The sequence below is a fragment of the Rhinolophus hipposideros genome (genome assembly GCF_964194185.1).
Source record: "Rhinolophus hipposideros genome assembly, chromosome: 3".
Lineage (NCBI taxonomy): Eukaryota > Metazoa > Chordata > Mammalia > Chiroptera > Rhinolophidae > Rhinolophus > Rhinolophus hipposideros.
The window spans coordinates 34,594,888-34,617,156 of record NC_138049.1 but is presented as its reverse complement, the minus strand read 5'-3'; the positions used below and the strand labels follow the sequence as shown (position 1 = coordinate 34,617,156).

The following is a 22,269-nucleotide window of genomic DNA, read 5'->3' as shown; positions in this document are numbered from 1 at the left end:
TTTTCTATGGTACTATATACTTTTTATTTTATTATCAACTCTTTGGAATCATAACTTTAAGAGACATTTAATGTTTTCCAAGTAAATATATTAGTTTATTTAATAATTCTCCAACAGTTGGAACTTTGGGGGTTTTGCAAATTTTTATAATACTACCTCACAGATACATTTTTGTGCATAAATTTTCTTTTGAGCTTAGAAATGATTTTAGGATAGATTATCATAAATGGGGTTAATGAGTCATGTTACTTATCAAAAGGAATGTACCAATTTATTCTCCCACAGTACCGAATTCACAGAATGTTGATATTGGGTTAACAAGTGATATCATACTGTTATAAAGCATAACATTATAGTTTTGATGCTATTGTTTCTAGTCGGTGTGAATGATACCACCTTCCATCCAGGTGAACAAGTCTGAAATATTGGAGACATCAGTGATACTGGCATTTCTCTCATCCCCCACATGAAATCCAACACCACTTCTAATGACTTTTCCATTCCAAATATTTCTCAAGCCTCTCCACTTCTTTCCATTTTCATAAATAACACCCTTGTCTCTTCTAATCTAGTTCCAACACTGCAACTAACTCTTTAAAAGTTTTATTTAACTAAGATTATAAAAATAATACCAAAAGCAGAGTATATCATCAATCTTGTGTGCTTATCACTCAGTTCTATTAAATTCTTACATTTTTACCAATGTTGGTCAAATTCTTTAAAAAAAGTCACAGAAATGTTGAAGCCCTGTGTACTGGAGGCCATTCTCTTCCCTTCCTCCATATTAGCCTGATTTTTCTATATTTCATTCCTGTATATCTTTTATATTAATGACAAGTATGCCTTTATCCATTAATATTATGACATGTTATTTTGCATATTTTCAAACTATAGAGAAAAAATATTACTGTACATTTTTGCAAGTTGGTTTTTGCTCAGCATTCTATTTTTGAGATTTAACCAGAGGAATACTTATAGTTTCAAACAGTTTAATATAAATATATAAATTATATATATAATTTTTGTTTCCATTACTCCTCTTATGTTCTGTACTGGCCTAGTCCTAGTTGACAATACATTCCTTTTTTATCTTTCTTGTCTTAGTGCTACTGAAAGAGTTCAACAATTTGAAAGGAAACATAATAAGCCCTAAGCAGAAAAAAACACCAATAAATAAATAAACAAATACATACATACATACACACACATGCACACATACATAAAGCAAGCAGCTTGAAAATAGCCAATTTCTCAAAGTACACATTTTGGAATTTAAGAAAACCAATTGGTAACCCTGAAATCACTGGCGTAGGTCTGGTCTTCTTTCTTCCCGGCACTTCAGATTCCTTGTGTCTGATAGTCACATGCCAACCTGAAGACCCAGGTAAATGATGTTTTCTAATCATCTTAGTTACCCTTCTCTGAAGCAAAGAGACTGGGTTAAGAACACTGCCACTCTAAGGTCAAGTCTGTCCCTGGGCAGAAGTTCGCCTTTTTCCAGTGTTGTTTGTGATCTTCCTATGACTATGGACAATAGACATGTGTGCCAGTGTAGCTCAGTTCAACCTCAAAAGAGAGAAAAAACTTCTCCCACTGTCCTCATACAGAGTTACAGGGCAATAGCTACATTAATCACGCGGCCTTCTCTTGTTCTTCTCCTCTCCCTGTAGGAATGAGGTAAAGCGCCTCTGAGACCTTTATTACACAATGGCATCTGTTCAGGCAGCAGATAAGGAATGACTGATGCCAACAGAAAGAGACAAGAAAACTCCAAGAGCAGCTTTATGTGGAAATGATTGGCAAAACATCCCCTCCCCGGTTAGGCTGAGAAGACCTCCCTATACTGTACCCTCCCTATGTTATATGGGACAATTCAATATGTCTCTTTAAAATGAAGAAGAAAGCACATTTATCCTTTAAATTCTCTGAAGTTCATGCATACTTGATAGATCCAGGGAATATGTCTAGAAATTTTGGAAGAAATTGGAAAAAAAATGTGTAAACTAGGTTTTTTTTTTTTTTATTTTATGTAGTGTAACCAATTTACTGAGAAGTCACAAGTTTTGAGGGATAAACATGAAATATTTGTACTTTTCTAATAACTGTACCCCAACTGGCTTGAAAATGGTTCCCTTACAGGTAGCCGTCCATATCTGTTAAGTTTAGTTAGTTTTTGGTTAATAAAACAGTCTTATATTGGTATATGATCTGGTCTTCTCTTGGTCTCAGAGTAAACCTCTACTCCCCTCTTTCAGCACTGCTTGGGAAAACTCTCTCTCTCTCTCTCTCTCTCTCTCTCTCTCTCTCTCTTTCTCTCTCTCTCTCTCAGTGTGTGTGTGTGTGTGTGTGTGTTGGAGAGTTACAGAGAAAAAGCTAATCTGATATTTTTTTCTCCTCTCTCTCTTCTAGGTAGCAGCTCCTCTTGGTGGAGTGTGGGGTGGAGATTGAGCAGAAAGGATAAAAACAAATGGCTCCATATTTAATTGGATGAGGTTGACAGACATTTAGGCTCCCTAGACCCTGGTGGACCATAGTTGATGACCTTGTGGGAAAATTCCCCTCCCCGCCTCATTTTCTCTCGGCTGGTTGAATAATAAAATTGGCATGAGACAAATGAAGAAGAAAAAAAATCAAATTTTGTGCACACAGGAACGCCACATACATGAGATAGTCAGTGACCCTGACTATCAGGGTCGTTCAGAGACGTTCAGAGACAGAAAGGAAAAGTTAGGTATATATAACATTCTGAGCCAAGGATGAGGTGAGGCACCTTGGGGCTTCACGGGGTTCATTGCAGGATGGTAAAAAAGGCAAATGTTTGGTAATTAGTGATTTGCCCTGCCATATATGCGTATGTCACAAATGATCTTGATCAGGTTTAGGCAAGGCACAAGATGGTTACATCTCCCTTTTGGATATTTATGATTTCCACTGCATCCCCACCACTGTAGAAACATCAATTCTGGAGGAGTGAACCAGAATTTCATTGACTAATCAAATACTTACCCATTGTTTCCCACGTGGAGTAGCTACAAAGATGAAGAACAAGAGGGTGTAGATGGCTGTTTTACTAAGCTTTAAGGAAGTTAAGGAAATTCACCATCATGAGTGACATAGAAACGGAAGAACATAAGAAGCATCTCCCTTGGCTAAACCATTATTTGGGGACCAACACGATATACCTGGTTAATTCCTTCATCCTTTGAGACTCAGCTGAGGGTCTCACATCTTCAAAGAAATGTTCCTTTATCTCTTCAGCAGTCTGAGTTAGAAGACCTACCTCATTGCTTACATGCACACTGGGCTTATCTTTGGCACAGCACATATAGTATTGCATTGCTTTATAAAGCATCTGTTTATCCCTCCTTCTCACCAGACCATGAACTCCCTGGGTAAAAAAGGAACACACCCTTTACTTGTATCCTTCACATTTAGTACAGTCCCCGACACAGAGAGTATTCAATAAATATTTCTGAATTAATATCAATATTTTATTTTTAGAAACAATGATAAAAGACAGTAAGGGTGTAGTAGCTTAAAATTTTATAAATCAGAAAAATGAGTCAGAGTTTAGATGAAGGTTAGATGACTCAAGCTGGAAAGTCATGAACTATTTTTAGCTCCTGTCAACAGCTGGGAGTCAACCTTAACCTGGTGTTTAATTTCCAGGGTAGAGGGGACAAGAACAACTGAATAGACTCTAAAAGTGATTTAATCACTGATTCTGATTCACCACTTGGAACACCCATAGTCATTATCACCAAAAGCCATTTAAAAAGTCTTATGCTTGGTGTTCTGTAGAGCAATTTTAATGTTTAAAAATCATCATTAATTTTAATGATGATTACAAATCAGGGATATCGTCAACATTAAACACACAGACATGTTTGTACATGTGCCAGGAAATCATGAGTGTCCCTTCTTTCAAGCAAAAATGTAAGACTCCACTGATGTTTATAGTCTATTCTGTGACAATAACTTGGGCATGGATAAAATACAACCTACTAGTTAGTTCATTGTTTATTCAGTAAATCTTTTCTAAGCTATGAATTTATATAAGGTTCTTTGGCAGGAAATATGGGGGGGTTCAATATGGGACTCCCACTTGACCCTGATAGACTGTTACCATCTACGTATTTTAAGAAAGAAAATAAAAACTGGAAACAAGATGGCAAACCAAAAGCAAATGTAAATAAATACTACATTTCATTTTACAGATGAGGATTGTGTAGATGTGAAGAAAAAGACCTGAGCAAGTGAGACATGATATTTCTTAGGCTCTGCCATGCTTTCTAGTCACATTGCCAGGCTAGGCTTGGAATAGTACTGTTAAGTTTCTAGTCTTTTCTCTGAAAACGTGACTATTTCATCAACCTACAGACGTGCCTGTGGGTTTTGGATTTGAAAATAATGCACAGTTGATGCTTATTATTTGAAGATTACATATTTGTGAATTTGCTTCCTCGCTAACATTTTTTTATGACACCAAAATCAATACAACACTTTTCTTTCACGGTTATTCCCAGACATGGGCACAGCCCTGAAAATTTGAGGCAGATGTACGCAAGCAAGGCTAAGTAAACTCCACCTTCTTGTTTCAGCTTTCAGACTGTAAACAAGTGCCCTTTTCACAGACTACAAATAAAGTATTTTTGTGCTTTTTGGGGTGATTTTGCTATTTAAAAATGGCCCCTAAGCATAGTGCTGACTGACATGCTGTCTCGTGTCCCAGGGAGAAAACATGTAAGTTACAAAAGCTTAATAAGCTTCATTCAGGTGTGGGTTATAGTGCTGTTAGTGGTGAACTCAATATTAATAAGTCAATAATATATGTTAAGGTATCTTTAAAGAGAAACACACATAGAACAAGGTTCTCTGTTGATCAGCTGACAAAAATGTTGTGTCCAGAGGGTCACAGGAACCAAACTGCATTTCCACCAGGAGCAATGGTTCAGTACTGTAAATCCTCCCTCCTTCTTTTCTCCCTTGATACTTGCCCTAGTACAGTGGAACTCAGGAGCTACCTACTTGAGCTCAGTCAGGCATTTTTTGGGCCCTGTGCCCAATTGAGCAGCGCCCTGAGCCAGGAGCGGGCGCCTTGAGCCAGCAGTAAAAGCCCTCCAGCACAGAGTTGCCGGCAGGTGGCGCCCGGCGATTGGCTTCTTCCCAGCGTGGTCTGAGCCAGGTAGACTGGAAGGGGCGGAGGTAACCAAAAGCGGCCAGTGGTGGCCGCCCCGTGGTTCCCCACCCCCTGCACGCAGCAACTGGAAGAGGGCGCAAGCGGCTGGGCTGTCTGTGTTCCGAGCTCTGGCACCGCTGTCTGCTTCTCTGAGCGAGCCCCCCTGCGCTCAGTCCGAAGCCGGCCACCATGGAAGCACAGGCACAAGGTGAGTGGTCGCCGATCGCCCTAAGGGGTCAGCTCCGGGCAACGCATTAAGGCGCTTTTTCTGCATCACTTAACTTCTCGGACAGAGTGGACCGGTGCCATCTTCACATGTCCGCAACTCTGCCCCCACCCGCGCCTGCGTGATAATTCTTGCTCCCCAAACTCAGGGCTTTCTGTGGGGCTGGAGACCAATGAAGGAAACGTTAAACGCTTAGGTTCCTCCGCAAGAAATGTGCCTAGGGGATGCTCTACCCTTTTTCCCTAGCCAGTCGCCCCCGCTTCCTTAACCTCGCTGGGGCCCGAAGGACCTGTTGTGTGGGAGCGGGAATCCGCGCGTTGTTCCTTTCCCCTGGGGGCATAGGGAGGGAGCGCTACTCCTCTAGCCCTGGGCTCGCGCCCTGCAGCTCCCAAGTTCCGGGCTGAACGCCGCGCGCGCGCGGAGGTGGTGGCTCCGCCGAGACCAGGGTCTCTCCGCTACGAGAGCGGCTTGCCGCGCGGGGACCGGCCTTCTCAGATGAAGACGGCGTTACCGCACTACCCGCACGCTGATCTGAGACACGTGCATCCCGGTTTCCCACGGTCGGGGAGCGCCCTCTGCCTCCCCCGGGGCGGTCGCCATCCCCACCACCGCCTGACCACGGGCCGGCCGCCCAGCTCCCCATTCCTGGGTCATCCCGCTGGAGGAATCCCCGACGGCTTCCCGAAGGGCATCCTTGTGTCTGGGTTGACGCTTGGACCAGGGTTAGGGAATTCCGATAGAATCGTGCTAGCGTGGTAGTAAACGGACTGTAGAGTGGAGCAGAGACCGAGGATGTGGAGCACGAGACTGGAAAGACGCACCCTGACTCTGGGCTCGGGGTCTAGGGAACAACGTCAAGGAAGGACGAGGTGTAGTTTGATTCGGCCTTTAAAACAGTCGTCACCACCTTTCTTTAACAGTGTGGGAAATTCTGTGATGGCTTTTATGATACATAAAAAAGCCCATTAAAAAAAAAAAAAAAGATTCGTGATCCAGTGCGCTCGCCCCCTAGGGGCAGAAGCGACGCGAAGGAGAGCTGTTTGGCTGGTGCATCGGCGGGAGCCATCCAACCGGTTTGCTGCCAGGATTGCAATTGTCTGAACAGCGCGAGCTGTCCTCGTTTGTTTCCTCAGCCAAGGTCCTGTCCATAAAGCTGCCTCTTCCAGTATTATTTTTTCCATTATCTAAATAAGAAAGAAGAATTCAACCAAGGGTGTTTGTGTGTGGAGTGTCTGGGGGGAGGGGAAGGGGAAGCGTTGTTGGTCAAATTCAAAAGCAGAGGTCGGTTTGGAAGCCTTCCCTCCTGAACTGAAGCAGGTGAGAGCAACACTGGAGCTTTCCAAACTGACTTGCAAATTAGAATCATTTGGAGAGGTTACTGGCCCTGGCTAATCCCAGATCTATCAGACTAGAATCTCTGGGGCCGGGTATGGGTATATTTAAAAGCTTTCCAGGTCCATTACTTGGTTAGCTGGAGAAAAACTGCAACAGATAGACAGTGTTCATCTGAACCCTGAAGACATCCGAAACTCCAGATTGGAATCATGGTGTCGTTGGCTTGCTTTACTTGCGAGATTTACTTCACAAACATTTCAGTGCTGTCCTTTGCCAAGCACTGTGCTAGAAGAAGCAAACACAGACTTGATTTCTGCTTCCTGGAATTTACAGTAGAGGAAGAGACAGACATTGATTGGATAGTTTTTTGAAAAATGTGAAATTGCAGCTGTGTTTATGATAGGAAAGCGGGCCACATAGTGCAGTGAGCGCCTGAAAAACTGTAGGCCTGGTAGGTGATAATGAAAGTAGTGAAGTTTGCTTTCTGTGTCCTGGTTTCTGTTCTTTGGGCTTCACATGTTTTACTCATTTCTTCTTCACAGTCCCATCAGGTAAATGGTGTTCTCATTCCCATTAGAGAGGAAATAGGCACAGGATATAAATTCTTTGTAAATCATGTATGTAGGTAGTCAGTAGCAGAGTTAATACTGTGAGTGCATTCCCACTCAAAGCCTACCACTTGCGGAGGAAAGATAAAAACGTAAGTCTCCACCTCTCCCCTGACTTCTGGGACACGCTTCCCTTCCCCCCCCCCCCATGACTGGCTGGAACCTGAGTGGGTGGAGAGGATGAGTTGTTTTCATCATTTAAGCAGCAGCCATATTAAGTTCTTTAAGAATAAAACTTTTCGTAAAATGTTTATATTAAAGAGAAAATCTGCTTTCCACTTGGCATATTTTTCTGGCTAAATGAATTGCCTCTTAGATTCTAAGAGAGTTCCAAGTTTGTATCATCAGCACAGTTTGTTTTAGAATTCTCTAGAGTGGGGATGGCTTATCTTTCTGCCTCTGGATCTAGAGAGAGCAAAGATGAGTGAGGTTAAGTAGGCAGCTGCTGATGAGATGTCCCCCGTACTTTCCAGGAGACCACCAGGTACTGTGGACATTATTTGCACATATAGTTCAAGAAAGGCAGTAGCTGGTCCTAGAAACTTTTCTATAAGTGGATTTCTGCACATATGTTCTTTGAATGTGTAAAAGAAAAGATTACTTCAAGCAAAACAAGGATGCATTCTGGGATGTTTGTAGAACAGAAAATGTAGAAGTGGGATTATGAGCAGAGCGATTTAATTAGGAGCTGCTGGAGAACAGTATGGAATTGTCTCCTGCAGGATACCAGTGTTTCCGGGTGCTTTCTTGGTGCTAGATAATTTTGCTTTAATGTAATGATATATTAGAGAGGGAATTTGGTTAGTAAAGTAGCATTTCCTCAAACATATGGCGGTCCTTTAAAATAAAAAGTTCTTGATCTTTTTAAACTACCTTTCTATATTTCATTTTTCTAGGGAATAACTTTTTGTTTTTCCCAGTGTCTTTAATGTTTAAAAGAACATGTTCTCTCTACTTAACCCTTATATATATTCAGATTAATAACTATGTTGGTTTTCTATGACTGCTGTAACAAATTACTATAAATACGGTGGCTTAAAACAACAGAAATTTATTCTCACAGTTCTGGAGGTTAGAAGTCCAAAATCACTATCACTGGACTAAAATCAAGACATCAACAGGGCTTCAGTTCTTCTGGACGCTCTAAGAAAGAAGACATTCCTTGCCCCTTCCAGCTCTGGTGGCTACAGATGCATTTATTGGCTGTGCCACTTCAATATCTGCCTCTTCCATGGCCCTATTGCCTTCCCTGCTCTCTGTGTCAAACCTCCCTCTGCCTCCAATTGATAAGAACAATTGTGATTTCATTGAGAGCCCACCTGGACAATCCAAGATAACCTCCCCATCTCAAGATCCTTAATTTAGTTACATCTACAAAGATCCTTCTCCCATAGGGTTCTCAGAAGTCCATGAATGACATAAAGTAATAACTGTCAGATTAATCATGCCTGATTGCAAATTCCACTAAAGTGAAAATGTTATATATAACTGACGTTATACTCTGCTCACAGGACATTTATTTACCATTATCTTGCTCCATGAAGAACTCATGGCAGTTTATATAGGTATATGAAACACAGCAAGATAAGGTAAATTAGAAATAGAAGAAAGTAAACAAGGATAAGAACAGAAAATGAAACAAGGAATGAAGTGCTAGAGAAATAAATACTATTATATCCTTTTTATCAATACTGCATGGAAAACAAATTCTTGCTTTGTAAACAAAAGTATGTTATTTTGTTACAAAACAATAAAATAATTCCTCCTCCCTCTGCCAAATAGCAACAGGTTAAGTTTTTTATATTGTAGCGATCAGATTTCCCAAAGGAAAAGAAAAGTATTGCAAATTTCAGGCAATATAATCCTAAACCTCAAATACTGGAAGCTAGGTGTTATACATTTTGATTTATGATTTTTAAAAGTATCAGTAAAAACATTCATAATGTCTTCAGAGGTACCTCCCATTGTTTTATTTTCCCACAAAATAAAAGTTTTAAAGTAGGTAGTAATGTATACATAAGATGAAGTCAGTCATTTGCAATACATCATACTATTTTTGTAATTGAAATTCTTAACAAAACTAATTATACAAATTATAGATATTATATATGGGAACCTACTTTAAATTGCCTTCCCTAAATACTCCTTGTTTTCTGATACTCTTGGTAGGCAGAATCTGAGAATTTACTTCAAAAAACTTAGAAGCAAGAAAGTCTATTTTTGTGGCCTATGTTAAGATTTGATACTTAGTAAGCTACAATAAATAGTAATTACTTCCACAACTATTGACTCATTAAATAAATATTTTTAAAAATACTTATTGATTACTGTAGTAAAAGCAAATGTTTGACAAGTCCTGAATATTGAGTGATAGCAGGAGATAGTGCTTAAAATTCCACAATCAAGGCAAACTGCCTGGATTTTAATCCTGCCGTTGTCACCATTAATATGATCCTGAACAACTTACTTGATCTCTGGAGGCCTTGGTTTTTCCATATGTAAAGTAAAGATAATAACAGTGACTAAATAATAGTATTGTAATAAGAATTTAATGAGGTAATACAATCAAAGTTCTTAAAACCGTGCCCAGCACATGGTAAGTACTATATAAACATCTGCTGTTGATTTCAGTAGCATATACCAAGAACTTTACATGCATTATCTTATTGAATCCTTATAATAACACCATGGGATAGATACCATGACTGTGAAGACATTTTATAGACGGGGAAACAGAAGGTCAGAAGAATTAGGTAAGGAAGGCATAATTCAACTCCAGGCCTATCTGAATCGGGAGTATGAGCTCCATCACTCCACTATAGTGTCCCTCAGTATGCATAGAGCAACATATGACAATGGGAAAGAAAGATGAATTTGACACGAGTCATCGTTCCAGGGAGGGTAGCAAAGGAGAGTCATCCCTGTGGGTAATGGCATATAGAACTGATGAGATGATGTGTTTCCATCCCAATGGCGTTTTTAGGGTACTAACGTGCTAATTAGAACAAATTCACATTGCGGGTTATAATAACAATAATATTTTAGTTTTTTTTTTTTTTTAAATGCCAAATACCATACTATGCACTTAAAAGAAATCATGTTATTTAATACAACAGAGTATGAGGAAGGTAATGTGATTTTCATTTTACAGCTGAGGAAACAATGACAGTATTTATACAACTTGCTCCAACTCGTACAGCTTGGATATGTTAGACCCTGGATTTGGAATCAGAGAATTTGACTCCAGACCTTAGGATTTTAATTACTATTCTATACCATCTCCTTAAATTGGTGTGCCTAGCAGTCAGTGTATGAAGTAAATAATAGATTTTGCTTTGTATTCTGTATGGTCAAGGGGGTTTTAAAAGGGCAGCATTTTATTGTACTGTTCATCCTATATGTGGGCAGGGTCTAGAGCTGGGACTATGACTATGACCCAGACTACCTGAGGTCTGTAAGAACAAGCCCCGTAATGTGCCAAGTTGGTGGGGGCAGAGTGTTCATGTATCAACAGCTTACCTTTTTAGTTCTGGTTTGGAGATGAAGAATTCTGTAAAAGTCACGTAACATGTGATTCTTAGAACCAGTATAGAATTTTATCACACTGTAAGGAAAAACCAGTTCAAATGTGGAATGGTTCAAATATTATTCTACTTGGTGTTCATCTGTATCCAGTAATCTCAGGACTTTAAAATAAATAAAAGGCATAGGCGTGCGTGTTTCTAGAAGGTTGGATCTGTGATGCCAGCTGAAAGGACGAATAATCTCAACAAGTACCCAGAAAAGATTTTTATAGTCTCATGACTGTTCTAATTACTTGTTTACATGAATATGTTTACATGAATGTTGTTTTTTGTTTTCTTGTTTTTTTGTGTGTTTTTTGTTTGTTTGTTCATTTGTTTGTTTTTACCTAACAACCTCCCAACCATATTAGCACCTACTTTAAGATGATACCAAGTGGAAAAAAATGAATAGTGACAGGGTTTGTCCTTATGCTTTTGTAGCAATCACTGTGTGGAATTTTCGTGGTCTAATGTGGCAAATGAAGAAAAGAGGGTGTCAGCTTCTGTCATTAGCCTGGCTCACTCTACATGTATGCTGATGTCCACCATTCCCACGGTTCTTGAATGTCCCCAGCCACACTTGAAGCCATTTCTTACATTTACTGAGTTGGCTACAGTTAAGAACACGTAAAGGAGAACCCGATACCATGGATTTTCAAGCCAGTCATTCTCTTTTTCATTGAACATTTAAAAAATCAAGTGTAATTTATTTAAAATATATGCATGAAATTAACCATCATGATTACACCAGGGAAGGCAGCAGACCATTTTAATGAATTTGAGTTGGCTAAAAGGAAATTTGGGTCTTCAAGGAAAAATGAATTTTAAATAGTTTCTCACAATATGAGTAGTTTATAAGTGTTGCATTTTGATGCAGAGGAAGTGAAATTCCCAAAATAAAACCGCAAATTTCAAAGAATACCCCTTCACCACCAATGTATTGCTTTTTTCTCAAAAGATTTTTAACTTTTGCTGTTTGTGCTATAGCCAGATAATGTGTCATCCACTGAAAATGTGTGTATGCCACACCTTGTCGCCAAACTTACCTTACCAAAGGTTATTTGTACCTTACACAAATTACATGTTCCCTGATGTGTACCTAAATGATAGAATCCTCCAATCCCTTGGAAACTGCAAAATGCATTTTTCTTATAATTAGAAATTTCTTTTACCGGTCAATAGCAAGAACCCTTGTCAAGGCTCCTGGAAATGGAGCTGATTCATTCAAAAGGAAAAGACAACTTGGAACGGGAGTGGTGGGAGGTCATCTCCTCAGATCTCTTAGTTTCAGAGTCTCTGGTTGTTGGATTTTTTTTTCATTGATTTTTTCCACTCTATGAAAGAGCTGAGAGTAACAATCATGAGAGCCGAAAACAAAATTGTTTAGAAATATTTTCCAACATTTTGGCTGTTAAATAGATTCATTTCTACATGCAGACATCATGGAAAGATGGTTTCCCTTACTTGGAATTAGGACAGGCCAAGAGGAAAGTGGAGTCTTTGGCCCCTCTTATTCCTCTTTAGATTCCCCAGGGCTCAACTGGAAATTTCAAGATATCCATGCTTCCTGCAAAGTTTATTTCAAATGATGGGAAAGCTCTTAAGAGATGCTCCATCAGGTTCCCATAGCCTGCTGTCAGTGACACTGTCCCTGAAAGAAGAGAGCATATTCTGAGGACTTGTAATTTTTTTCACTGTGACAGTTTAGAGAATGTGTAGAAATAAGAACACACATGAAGAAATCTTTTGAAATATGGTCAAGCCCTCTTCTCTCCAATGATGCCCTGTGTCTCTGCAGAGCTGGCTCCTGTTTTTAGATTTTTGTCTATTTTTATCCCTTCCTCTATTATATATATATATATATATATATATATATATATATATATATATATATATATATATATATATATGGATCTATTATATATGACGGTTGTATATAGTGGAAACATGCTCTCATGTAATGGCTTTGAATTTGGGTTCCATTTGATTGGAAGAAAATGAACATTAGCTCTCTTTAAAAAAAAAAAATCCAGTGGTCAATTCTCAGTCCTCATCTTAGTTGACCTATCAGCATCACTTAGCACAATTGCTTATTACCTCCTCCCTGAAGCACTTTGTTCACTTCGTTTCCAGGACACCAAACTTTTTTTCCTTTCTTTTTCACAAGCCCTGCCTCAGTCTCCTACCTTACACTCCTATCTGCACTCACTGTCTTGGTGAGCTCCTCATTACTCGTGGTTTTGAATTCCATCCATCCATTAACAACTCCCACATTTATTTTCCCAGCCTGGATCTGGCCCCTCACCTTCAGACTGCCCACGCAATGTGTCTGCATGAATGTCTAATAAGCATCTTCAACTTAGCATGTCTAACTTTGACCTTCTGATCTCCGTCCACCAAAATATCCCTAGTTCTCCCAAAATTATCCCCATTTCAGTTAATTTAGGGTAACTGCATTTCAGATGCAGAAGCCCAAAACCTGTCTGCTGAAGGGTTTTTCTTTTTTCTTTTTTTTTTTTTTTGCCCCTTTATCTTACCCCAGTGTGTTGTGCCAGCTCTACTTTCAAAATATATCTAAAGTCAAACAACTTCCCACCACCTCTGCTGATATTGCCTTTGTCCAGACCTCCATCATTTCTCACCTGGGTTTCTGATGGAGTTTCCTAGTTGGTCTCCCTGCTTCGTCCCTGATCTACCTTCAGTCTGTTCCCAACATAGTGACCAGAGTGAGTGACCCTCTCAAAACATGTAGTATCATGCCACTTCTCCCATCAAAACTGCAATAACTCCTCGTTTCATTCTGAACAAAGGGCAAAGTGCTTACCGTGGCTGCAAGGGTGTTACGTTACCTGTTCCCCTTACTCCCCCAGCATTCCTCTGAGCTCATCACCTAATCCGCTCCTTGTGTATTCACTTTGCTGCCTCTTCATAGCCTTTCAATTTACTCATCTCTTTGCCTTAGAAGCTCTTCCTAGCCTGCGAGCTCATCCTGTCCTTCTCCTTCTTGCTGGCCAGTGTTATCTTTAGACCTGGCAATGGGACCTTGTTGTCAGGAGACAATTCTCCATAGGTCTCTCAAGGTTCTGGACTTCTGAGCAAAGACTTCTGAGCAACAGCTAGTTGATAGTCTAGTCTCTAGACTATCTTTTTTCGTTTCTCATTAAATTTATGGGGATAACATTGGTTAATAAGATAATAGAAGTTTCAGGAGTACAATTTTATACATCTGTATATTCCATTGTGTACTCACACAATGTCTGGTTTCATCCTGTCACGATATATTTGACTACCTTTACTCTCTTCATCCTCTCCCCACCCCACTTTTCTCTGGTAACCATCATTCTGTTGTCTGTTTTCTAGACCGTCTTTTAAGGATGTTTTGTATAGCAGGTAGCCTTGGAAGATAGAGACTGTCTCCCTTAGGGGCAGATTGATTTACTGTCTAGGATAATAAAGATAAGGTCTTCCTCTGGATCAGATATTGGGTTCAGATTTGCTAACAGCCCCTATACTCTCCTGAAATACACCCTACTGTGTAAACAACTGACTCTCATCACGTCATCTTTTTGGAGTTAGGGCTCAGGGAACTGGTACAAGGATGTTATTTTGGCTGCTGCTATTGCTGGGAGTAGTTGGCTATTTTCTGTGACCCAGGAGTCATGTGTCTTTAGCCAGCATCCCTGAAAATGGTAGGCTAATTTGTCTGCTTGCAAGTAGGGTAAAATCTGACCTTCACTATTCTTGCCACCTATCCCGAGCCATTGACTTTAGAGGGCCCCGTTTTAGCCTTCTGTCTGAGCCTTGTCCAGAATAAGTAGTCCATAGGACCTCCTCCTGTAGACCATTCCCTGGATACCTGGGACTCCAGAATCCTCTGCCCGGCCTCAGTGTGTCGCCAGGCTTGCATTGCCTTCCACAGGCAGACCAGGCTGCCAACATGTCATTCCTAATCCCGAGAAACTGGGAGCTAGCTCTTTTTGGGGGGGGTTGGGGGGAGGGTGACAATGGGGCAAGCTCAGACATCCAGGCTAGAGTAGTGGTTCTCAAAGTGTAATCCCTTGACCAGCACCATCAGTTTCATCTGGGACCTGGTTTTCTATGCAAATTCATAAGCCCCACCCTAGACCTCCTGAATCAGAAACTTTGAAGATGGGCCATCTGTGTTTTAATATACACTCCAGGTCATTCTGATGTACACTCATCTTTGAGGGTGCTGGTATTAACTCACTGGGCTAGGTTGTCCACATACATATTCATGAAGCCCCTGTTGGTACTTGTGGTGGACAAACCCTAAGGTGACCCCGGTGATTTCTGAATGCTAGTATTCACATCCTTGGATTGGATTGGATTTGAATGGATTCGTATTCAAAGTCTCCAAGATTTCAGGCAGGACCTTTGTGACTTGTTTCTAACAGAATATGACAGACAGGATGGGATGTTGCTCCCTTGATTACGTTATGTTCATAAGACTGTCTTGGCAGACTGGAACCCAGACTCCCTGTGGGTTGACGACGTAAGCAGCCATGTTGGAGAATCCCGCATGGCAAGGAACTGTGGGCAGCCTCTAGAAATTATGGTGTTTTCTAAGAGCTGAAGGAGGTAACAAAAACCTGGAGCCCTAAGGTCTATAGCTGTAAGGAAATGAATTCTACCAACAACCTGAGTGAGCTTTGAAGTGAAATAGTTAGTCCTGTAGGTGAAAATGCAGCCTGGTTGACACCTTAATGGGAGCTTTGCAAGACCCTGAGATAGGACCAAGCAAAGCTGTTCCTGACCCACAGAAACTCTGAAATAATAAATATATTTTAAGCTGCTAAGTCTGTGGTAATTTCTGATGCAGCAGCTGATAACTAACACCACGCAGGGTCAGTGTGGCAAGGGAGGATGGGCTGTGCGCCTTCCTTTGTGCTCTTGCCTTGGGCCTCTGTAGAAAGTTCACTTTGCCCCCTTGTCACACACACGGAGACACTGACTATTTCTCTTCCTTTCTTTTTGTCTTTCTTTTTAGCAGCAATTTTATCTCACATGCGATATATTTCACCTGACTTATTTTGTTCATTGTCTCTTCCCACCCCTCCTAAATGTTAAGTTCCATGAGGCCAAGATATTTTACTGTGTTGGTCACTGCTTAATCTCCAACACCTAGAGCCTGACACACAGCAGGGGTTCAATCAATATTTATTAAGTTAATGAAGTAAGCTTTAGTCTTCTTGAAAGTCTACTGATTCCTTGTTAATACTTTACTGAAATAACAGGCTCTTCCTACTGTCTTAGTTCAGTATCAGATAATTTTATGAATGGTAAAAATAACTGTGAAGGAAATAATTGAAGCAGAGTAGTTAAATAAATGGAAAAGAAATGGGTTTTATCCCCTATGTTTTCCCCCATAAAGAAAAATAAGTTAACCCTGGGTTTGATGTTCATGCAAGACCAACATCCATCTACCAGTATCACCTTTAGCTATAACCCTGACTTTCTATTAGCAGGTCTCTTCTTATTCTGTGCAGCATGGCTGTTGTATGTGTCTGTATAGATGTGAGCACATGCTCACAAGAAGAAGAAAAAGTCCAACTTCCCTGTGAGTCCGTGCTCCTTTCTCCTCCCTTCCCTTAGTTCCAAGGCTGCACTGGCTCAGTCATTTGAGCCAAAGGACTTTCCACTTAAGTCAGACGTGTGGTCCAGGGAATGATTTATAGGGGGCTGGTTGTCCTCACCTACATAAACCTAAATGTGTCTCTGGGTTGTTAGTTATTCCCTGTTGTTTCTGTATTTGTCTTTTGATCACACCCTTCTGGGAGGCAACCTGATGCAGAGAGGACACTAGCCTGGGATCCCAGAGGCCTGAGTTCTGGTTTCAGCTTTGTCACTATTCTGTCACTCACCTCTTGGGTCCTCTGTTTGCTCATCTCTTACCTGAGAGGGTTGGATCAGATACCCTTGGAGGTCCTGACTAGCTCATTCTTAAGAGGCGCATTCAAATTCCTTCAACACATGTTGCTTTAAAATATATATAGATATATAAAAAATAATATAGATATATATAACATATATATAAAATACATATGTTATATATTATATATACATATTTTATCTATTATATTTATCTATTATATTATCTATATAAGTTTATAAAGCTGCTATTGCTTAAACTATGTTTGATTCTATTTCCTTTGTGGAAAACTTATAGCCAATTAGATATTTTCATTTTCTGATGTAATTCCTAAAATTTATTCTGGATGTTGGTATTTCTCATTTAGGGAATGACTATATACCCCACATAAGCTATTTCTGCAGTTTGAGGAACTGACTGTAGTTATGTGTAGTCTGAAGGAATAAAGGTTTGGTCACATAAAGGGACTCTAGCCCCGTGGTGAAGAGTATGGATGTTGTCACAAAGATTTGGATTCATGTCTTAGTTCAGTCACTTCTTAGCTATGTGACCTTTAACTTACCTAAGTCTCATTTTGTTCATCTACAAAATGGTGAAAGTGGTGGCTGCCCAGTGGGTTTTGTGACAATTGAGTAAAGTGCTTATGACAGTGCTTGGGTACTATTATGAAAATTAAATGAAAAGGTAAGATTCATTTATTAATTTCTCATGAAACATGGATTGAGCACTCTGTGCTGGCCTCTACAGTGAGTGGCTATTAGGGAAACTAGGATGAATGAAGCAAAGTCCTTTATTTGTGAACTTACCTTCCTGTTTTTGTTGTAGCAGTTAGGGGTCAAGCTAATGCATTCTTTTATTGGAAAAATCTTTGGATTTTGTACACCACCTACCATACAGTTAAAAAATAGCTTTCTGGAGTTAAGGAAAGATGAGTAGGTTGAAGATAGAAATAAATATATACATTGATAGAACTTGGATATCTGGCCCACATGCAAAGTTCTTTTTTGAAGCATAAATTTTACCTACCAAAGCACACTGAAATTTTGCTAACAAGACTATAAATATTTTAAATGATTCTCCTTTGGTCCTCCTTCATTAACTTGGACGAAAGCTTAAACATATGCAGAGCAGGCATACAAAGCAATGTTCATTGTTTGGACACATTCTGAGAATGACACAGGTTAAATATTTTGCTTATGTTTCCATTGCTTCTCTCATAATAATGTAATAAATCATGGGAGGAAATGCCAGCAGTGATTATCTTTTCAGTGAGGAGATCTTAATTCTGGTCTCTTGTGGCTGGGTTGTAGGTTATTACAGTGCAGCCTTTCTAACGGAGTGCAAAGCCAATGGAGAAAGGTGTGTGTTCAGGATGGCAGCACTTTGCAGATCCTGCTGTCAGTGGCTTAGCAGCATGCTTGAGATTTCTGAGTATTCTGAAAAGCTTCTTATGACAAATGTGGATTTCTGCTATTGGTATTTTAGCTGTTTAAAAAATACGAGATTAAGACATAAATAAAAACTTTACATATATGTGTGTGTGCATGTGTGTGTAATCCCATCACTGTCTATCCTCTTTACTCTGCTTTATTTTTCTTCATAGCACTACATTATTTTATATTATGCATAATTATTTGTTTTCTTTTTCTCCCAATGAGCATTTAAGCTCCTTAAGGGCAGGGACTGTGACTTTTTTTCTTTATTGCCATATCCCCAGTGTCTAGAAATGACTGGTTCATGGAAAGTACTCCGTAAATAATTGTGGGGAAAACGATGAATGAATGAACCAATAGTATTGAGTAGATAACATCATACATGACCCTAGCAAGGCGTAATGAAGGATGCACATTTCAACCTTTATAAGAAACGAGTAGCTTTTCAAAAATTTTCATTATAGCTTCTCATAAAAGCTCCCCAAATGAAAGTAGTGCTAGAATGATAGTAAGAGGTCACAGTACTCCTCCGCTGTCATTAAATGTCATTCCCAATGTGGAAATCCTGAAGATTGACAGTAAGCTTAGGAATCGGGGTATGTCAACGTAAAGAGAGAAGTTGAGCTAAAACTAAGTTGCTCCTAAGACAAGGAGAGTGAGGGGGTGATGGAGAGGGTAAGGGGGAAACATGGGAAGTGGGTGGGAAAGGGCTCACAGAGACTGAGTTCTGGAGGGATAAAAAATAAAGTGGGAGAGAGAAACTTAGGACAAGAGATGCTTCTAATGATGTTTTCCCAGGAAATGTTATAAACCATCTCCTGGTTTCCTCTATGGTATCTTTAATAAATTCTGCACTGCTTATTCAAATTTTTTGTGAGAATAGAGTTTTGTTGCAAGACAGCTTTAAAAAAGTCACTGGATACTTGGTGTATATTGTACAAACAAATAAGTGAGTATTCTATTTTCCCCAATCTCCATTAAGCAAATATTGAGCAAATACTTAGCTTATCAGTGTGAGATGTGCAAGTGAACCGTGTGCTTTGGGTGCCCATGTTTTTCTGTGTGTCGAGGTATGGAGGTTCCAACATGGCAGAAGAGAGGTGAGAAGAAGAGAGCTGCAGTCCACTGCCAAGGGGAATGGTTTGCTTGCATAGCTGATTTGCAGTGCAGTTGAAAACCTTGGGTTGGCAACACTTGTTTAAATTGTTTTAATTGAACAGATGAAAGTCTGATTTATAGAAATAGAAGCTATAATAATTTGGTGGCATTTTCTTCTGTCACACACGTGTGGTCTGCTCTGATTAGTTAGTTTATAGAGATTTATGAGAAAATATGTCCATATTTTTGTGTTGCTTGAAAACATCTTGCTACCCGTAGGTATTGAACTAAACTTGAAAAATATTTATTTCCTTCCCTTAATGTACCAGTCCTCAATGATAGCCTGCTGGGGTTTGGAATATTGATGAATAGGAATCCACACATCTCCAATTTTCACTGACCTTTCAATTCACAGTATTTTAAGCTTTGTTCAGAATTTAGGGCAGAGGAAATCTTTTACAGAAATATCAAATTATGTGGGTATTTTTTCAATTTCGTACAACTCAAGATGGATTCTGCACAATGATATTTGAGTCATCATTAGCCTTATATGACTGAAGTAGTGTAACCTCATTTTTAAGTAAGCTGCCAAGAATTACTGTATAATTTAAAAATACATTCTCCTTGTAAAATCTAATTCTAATACATATAGGCAATTACCTGATTAAACATACAAGTCTGATAGTCTCTCAGTAGACCAAATTCTCTCAAACATCGTATAAAATGCCAAATATTCAGATGCCTTTCCACAAAAACAGTAGTTCTGTGGGTTTGGTTTTATTAATTTCTTCATTCATCCCTTCATTCAATAATTATCTAAAATATCTATGTGCCAGGCACTATTTGCTCGGCTCCAGAAAAAACACAAACAACCAAAATGAAAATGTCTGTCCTTCAGGAAGTTCATGTTCTCGGGAAGAGGCAAATAGCAAACAACATAAATTAATTAAGGCGTAGTATACGTGATGTTGGTAAATGCTAAGGAAAACAGTAAATTGATGACAGGGGGTTGTGAAATGTGGGGGTGGGTCGTGTGGTCGTGGAGGATTCTACATCTCTGTTGCTTCTCTGTACAGACTTGATCAGTTAACTGAGCAGAATACGTTCTGAGTATACTTGAGGCTGCACAAGGCCTGAGATTTGAGGTGATGACTAATGACTGTAGTGAATACTTTGAACTTAGGATTGCTGAATCCTCCTCTCCGTAACTTCTAAAGGGAAACCTGCACCCCCCCACACCAATAGGTTGGGTTTTATATTTCTTTGGCTCTTACAAAATGTAAACATGCTTTCCAGCCAATGGTAGAGATCTTTGATTGTAACCCTGACATCCTTCATATTCTTCAGACCACTCAATCTTAACAGACATAGCTGATTGAATTCCAGGTACCTCCTGGTTTTGTCCTGCAATTGGGACACAACTTTCCAAGTCACTTTTCTGAACAATTTTAGCTCTCCAGGAGACAGTGAAATTCAAGAGGGAAAACACAGTGCCTTAGCTCTGTTTTGTTTCTCGTTTATCATTGTATACTGTCCAGCACAATGGTTTCCCCAAGTAGACCCTCAGCACATGTTTAAGGCAGAACAGTGCACCCCGAAGACAAAGGGTCATCTCACTCATCTTCCTGCTTATAGGCAACTGCTCAGAGTCTGTGCTCAAGGGTGAATAGTAATTATAACAATTTCCACGTGCCTCAAAGCACTTTGTAAACTAAGAACCACTATATGAATGCTAGTTTTCCTCAGTATTAGTGGTTGAATGTTTCTTTTAAAGATTGTGTAAAGCATTTCATGAGCAGATCATCTCATCCTTTCCCTTTCTGTGCAGGATTTACTATAATGTGAGTTGTACTACTGTTGTTTTTACAATGTTGATCATTTTGTTGTATGTGGTATATATTTAAGGCATAAGTTCTTTTTCACAGGATAGCCTCAATGAAGCAAAATGATCTTTTTCATTTCTTTCTTTTCACTCTACGTTACTAACTTACTTCTTTTTTCTATTCCTTCAATTTACCTACTCTGAATACCAGTGATCTTTTTTATGGAAATAAATGCTGAGAAAGCAGCTATTATTTAAAGTGAGGTTTTTTTTCGGATCTCATGCGTGATACTACTATTTGAGCATTCTAAGAAAAATTCAGAGGTTGTTTTTAAGAGGGCTGTTTTGCTCTGGAGAGCAGCATCTTATAGGCAATATGGTTAGGGAGGGTGGTTAGGGAGTGGTAAGCTCACTGAATCTACCACCCGATAGAATTCTGATGCCATTCTGACACCACTTTCATCATTTTTAACCCATAGTAGCTCTGGTTATCACTGTTCTTCACTACGTGCTCTCTCATGGGGGTAACTTTTATTCCCAGAGTCTTTGGGAGTCATCAAATGTCTCCGTTTCCCTCTGTCCTTTAAAATAACTTGCTGCACAAGCCCTATTTTATTTTTATCTATTAGTTCATCATATGTGATGTAAGCCATTTTGACTTTATGGAGTGAAGGCGGAAGGGAGGTAAGGAAGGAAAAGAAAGGCAGGCTTGTACTATTACCTTTTCAAAGACAGATTTATTTGAAAGTGAGTCTTTTCCCAGAATTACCTACCACCTCCTATGGTTAATTGGACACAGTTAGAGCTAAGCATGGTTTATAATTATTTTTTAATTGAGCAAAATTTTACTTTAACCTTGAAGGTCCTGAAATTACTGAGTCACTGACACATTGGGTTTGCAAATTAAATGTGGTACATACTTTTTAAATAAATAAATAAATAAATAAATAAATAAATAAATAAATAAATAAATAAAGATATTCAGCTGTTTCTTGATCAGAGAACATAAAGGGAGTTTTAATTACTCCATTTTGGAGAATTCAATTTACAATTGAAAGCAGTGGGACTGTTTAACACCTATATAAAAAACTGTTTCCTGGTCCTTCTAATGATAC

General features: G+C 39.5%; 1 protein-coding gene across 4 annotated transcripts in view; it reads left to right on the top strand.

Annotated features, from left to right (window-relative positions):
- The first annotated feature begins 5,236 nt into the window (after positions 1–5,236).
- The window catches only part of TPD52L1 (TPD52 like 1), a 94,958-nt gene continuing 77,925 nt past the window's right edge, over positions 5,237–22,269 (top strand). For all 4 annotated transcript variants that reach the window (XM_081045132.1, XM_081045131.1, XM_081045133.1 and 1 more), the window contains exon 1: positions 5,237–5,387. In XM_081045132.1, the coding sequence (XP_080901258.1) occupies positions 5,369–5,387 (19 nt within the window). In that variant the 5' untranslated portion in view covers positions 5,237–5,368. The remainder of the gene's footprint in view (positions 5,388–22,269) is intronic.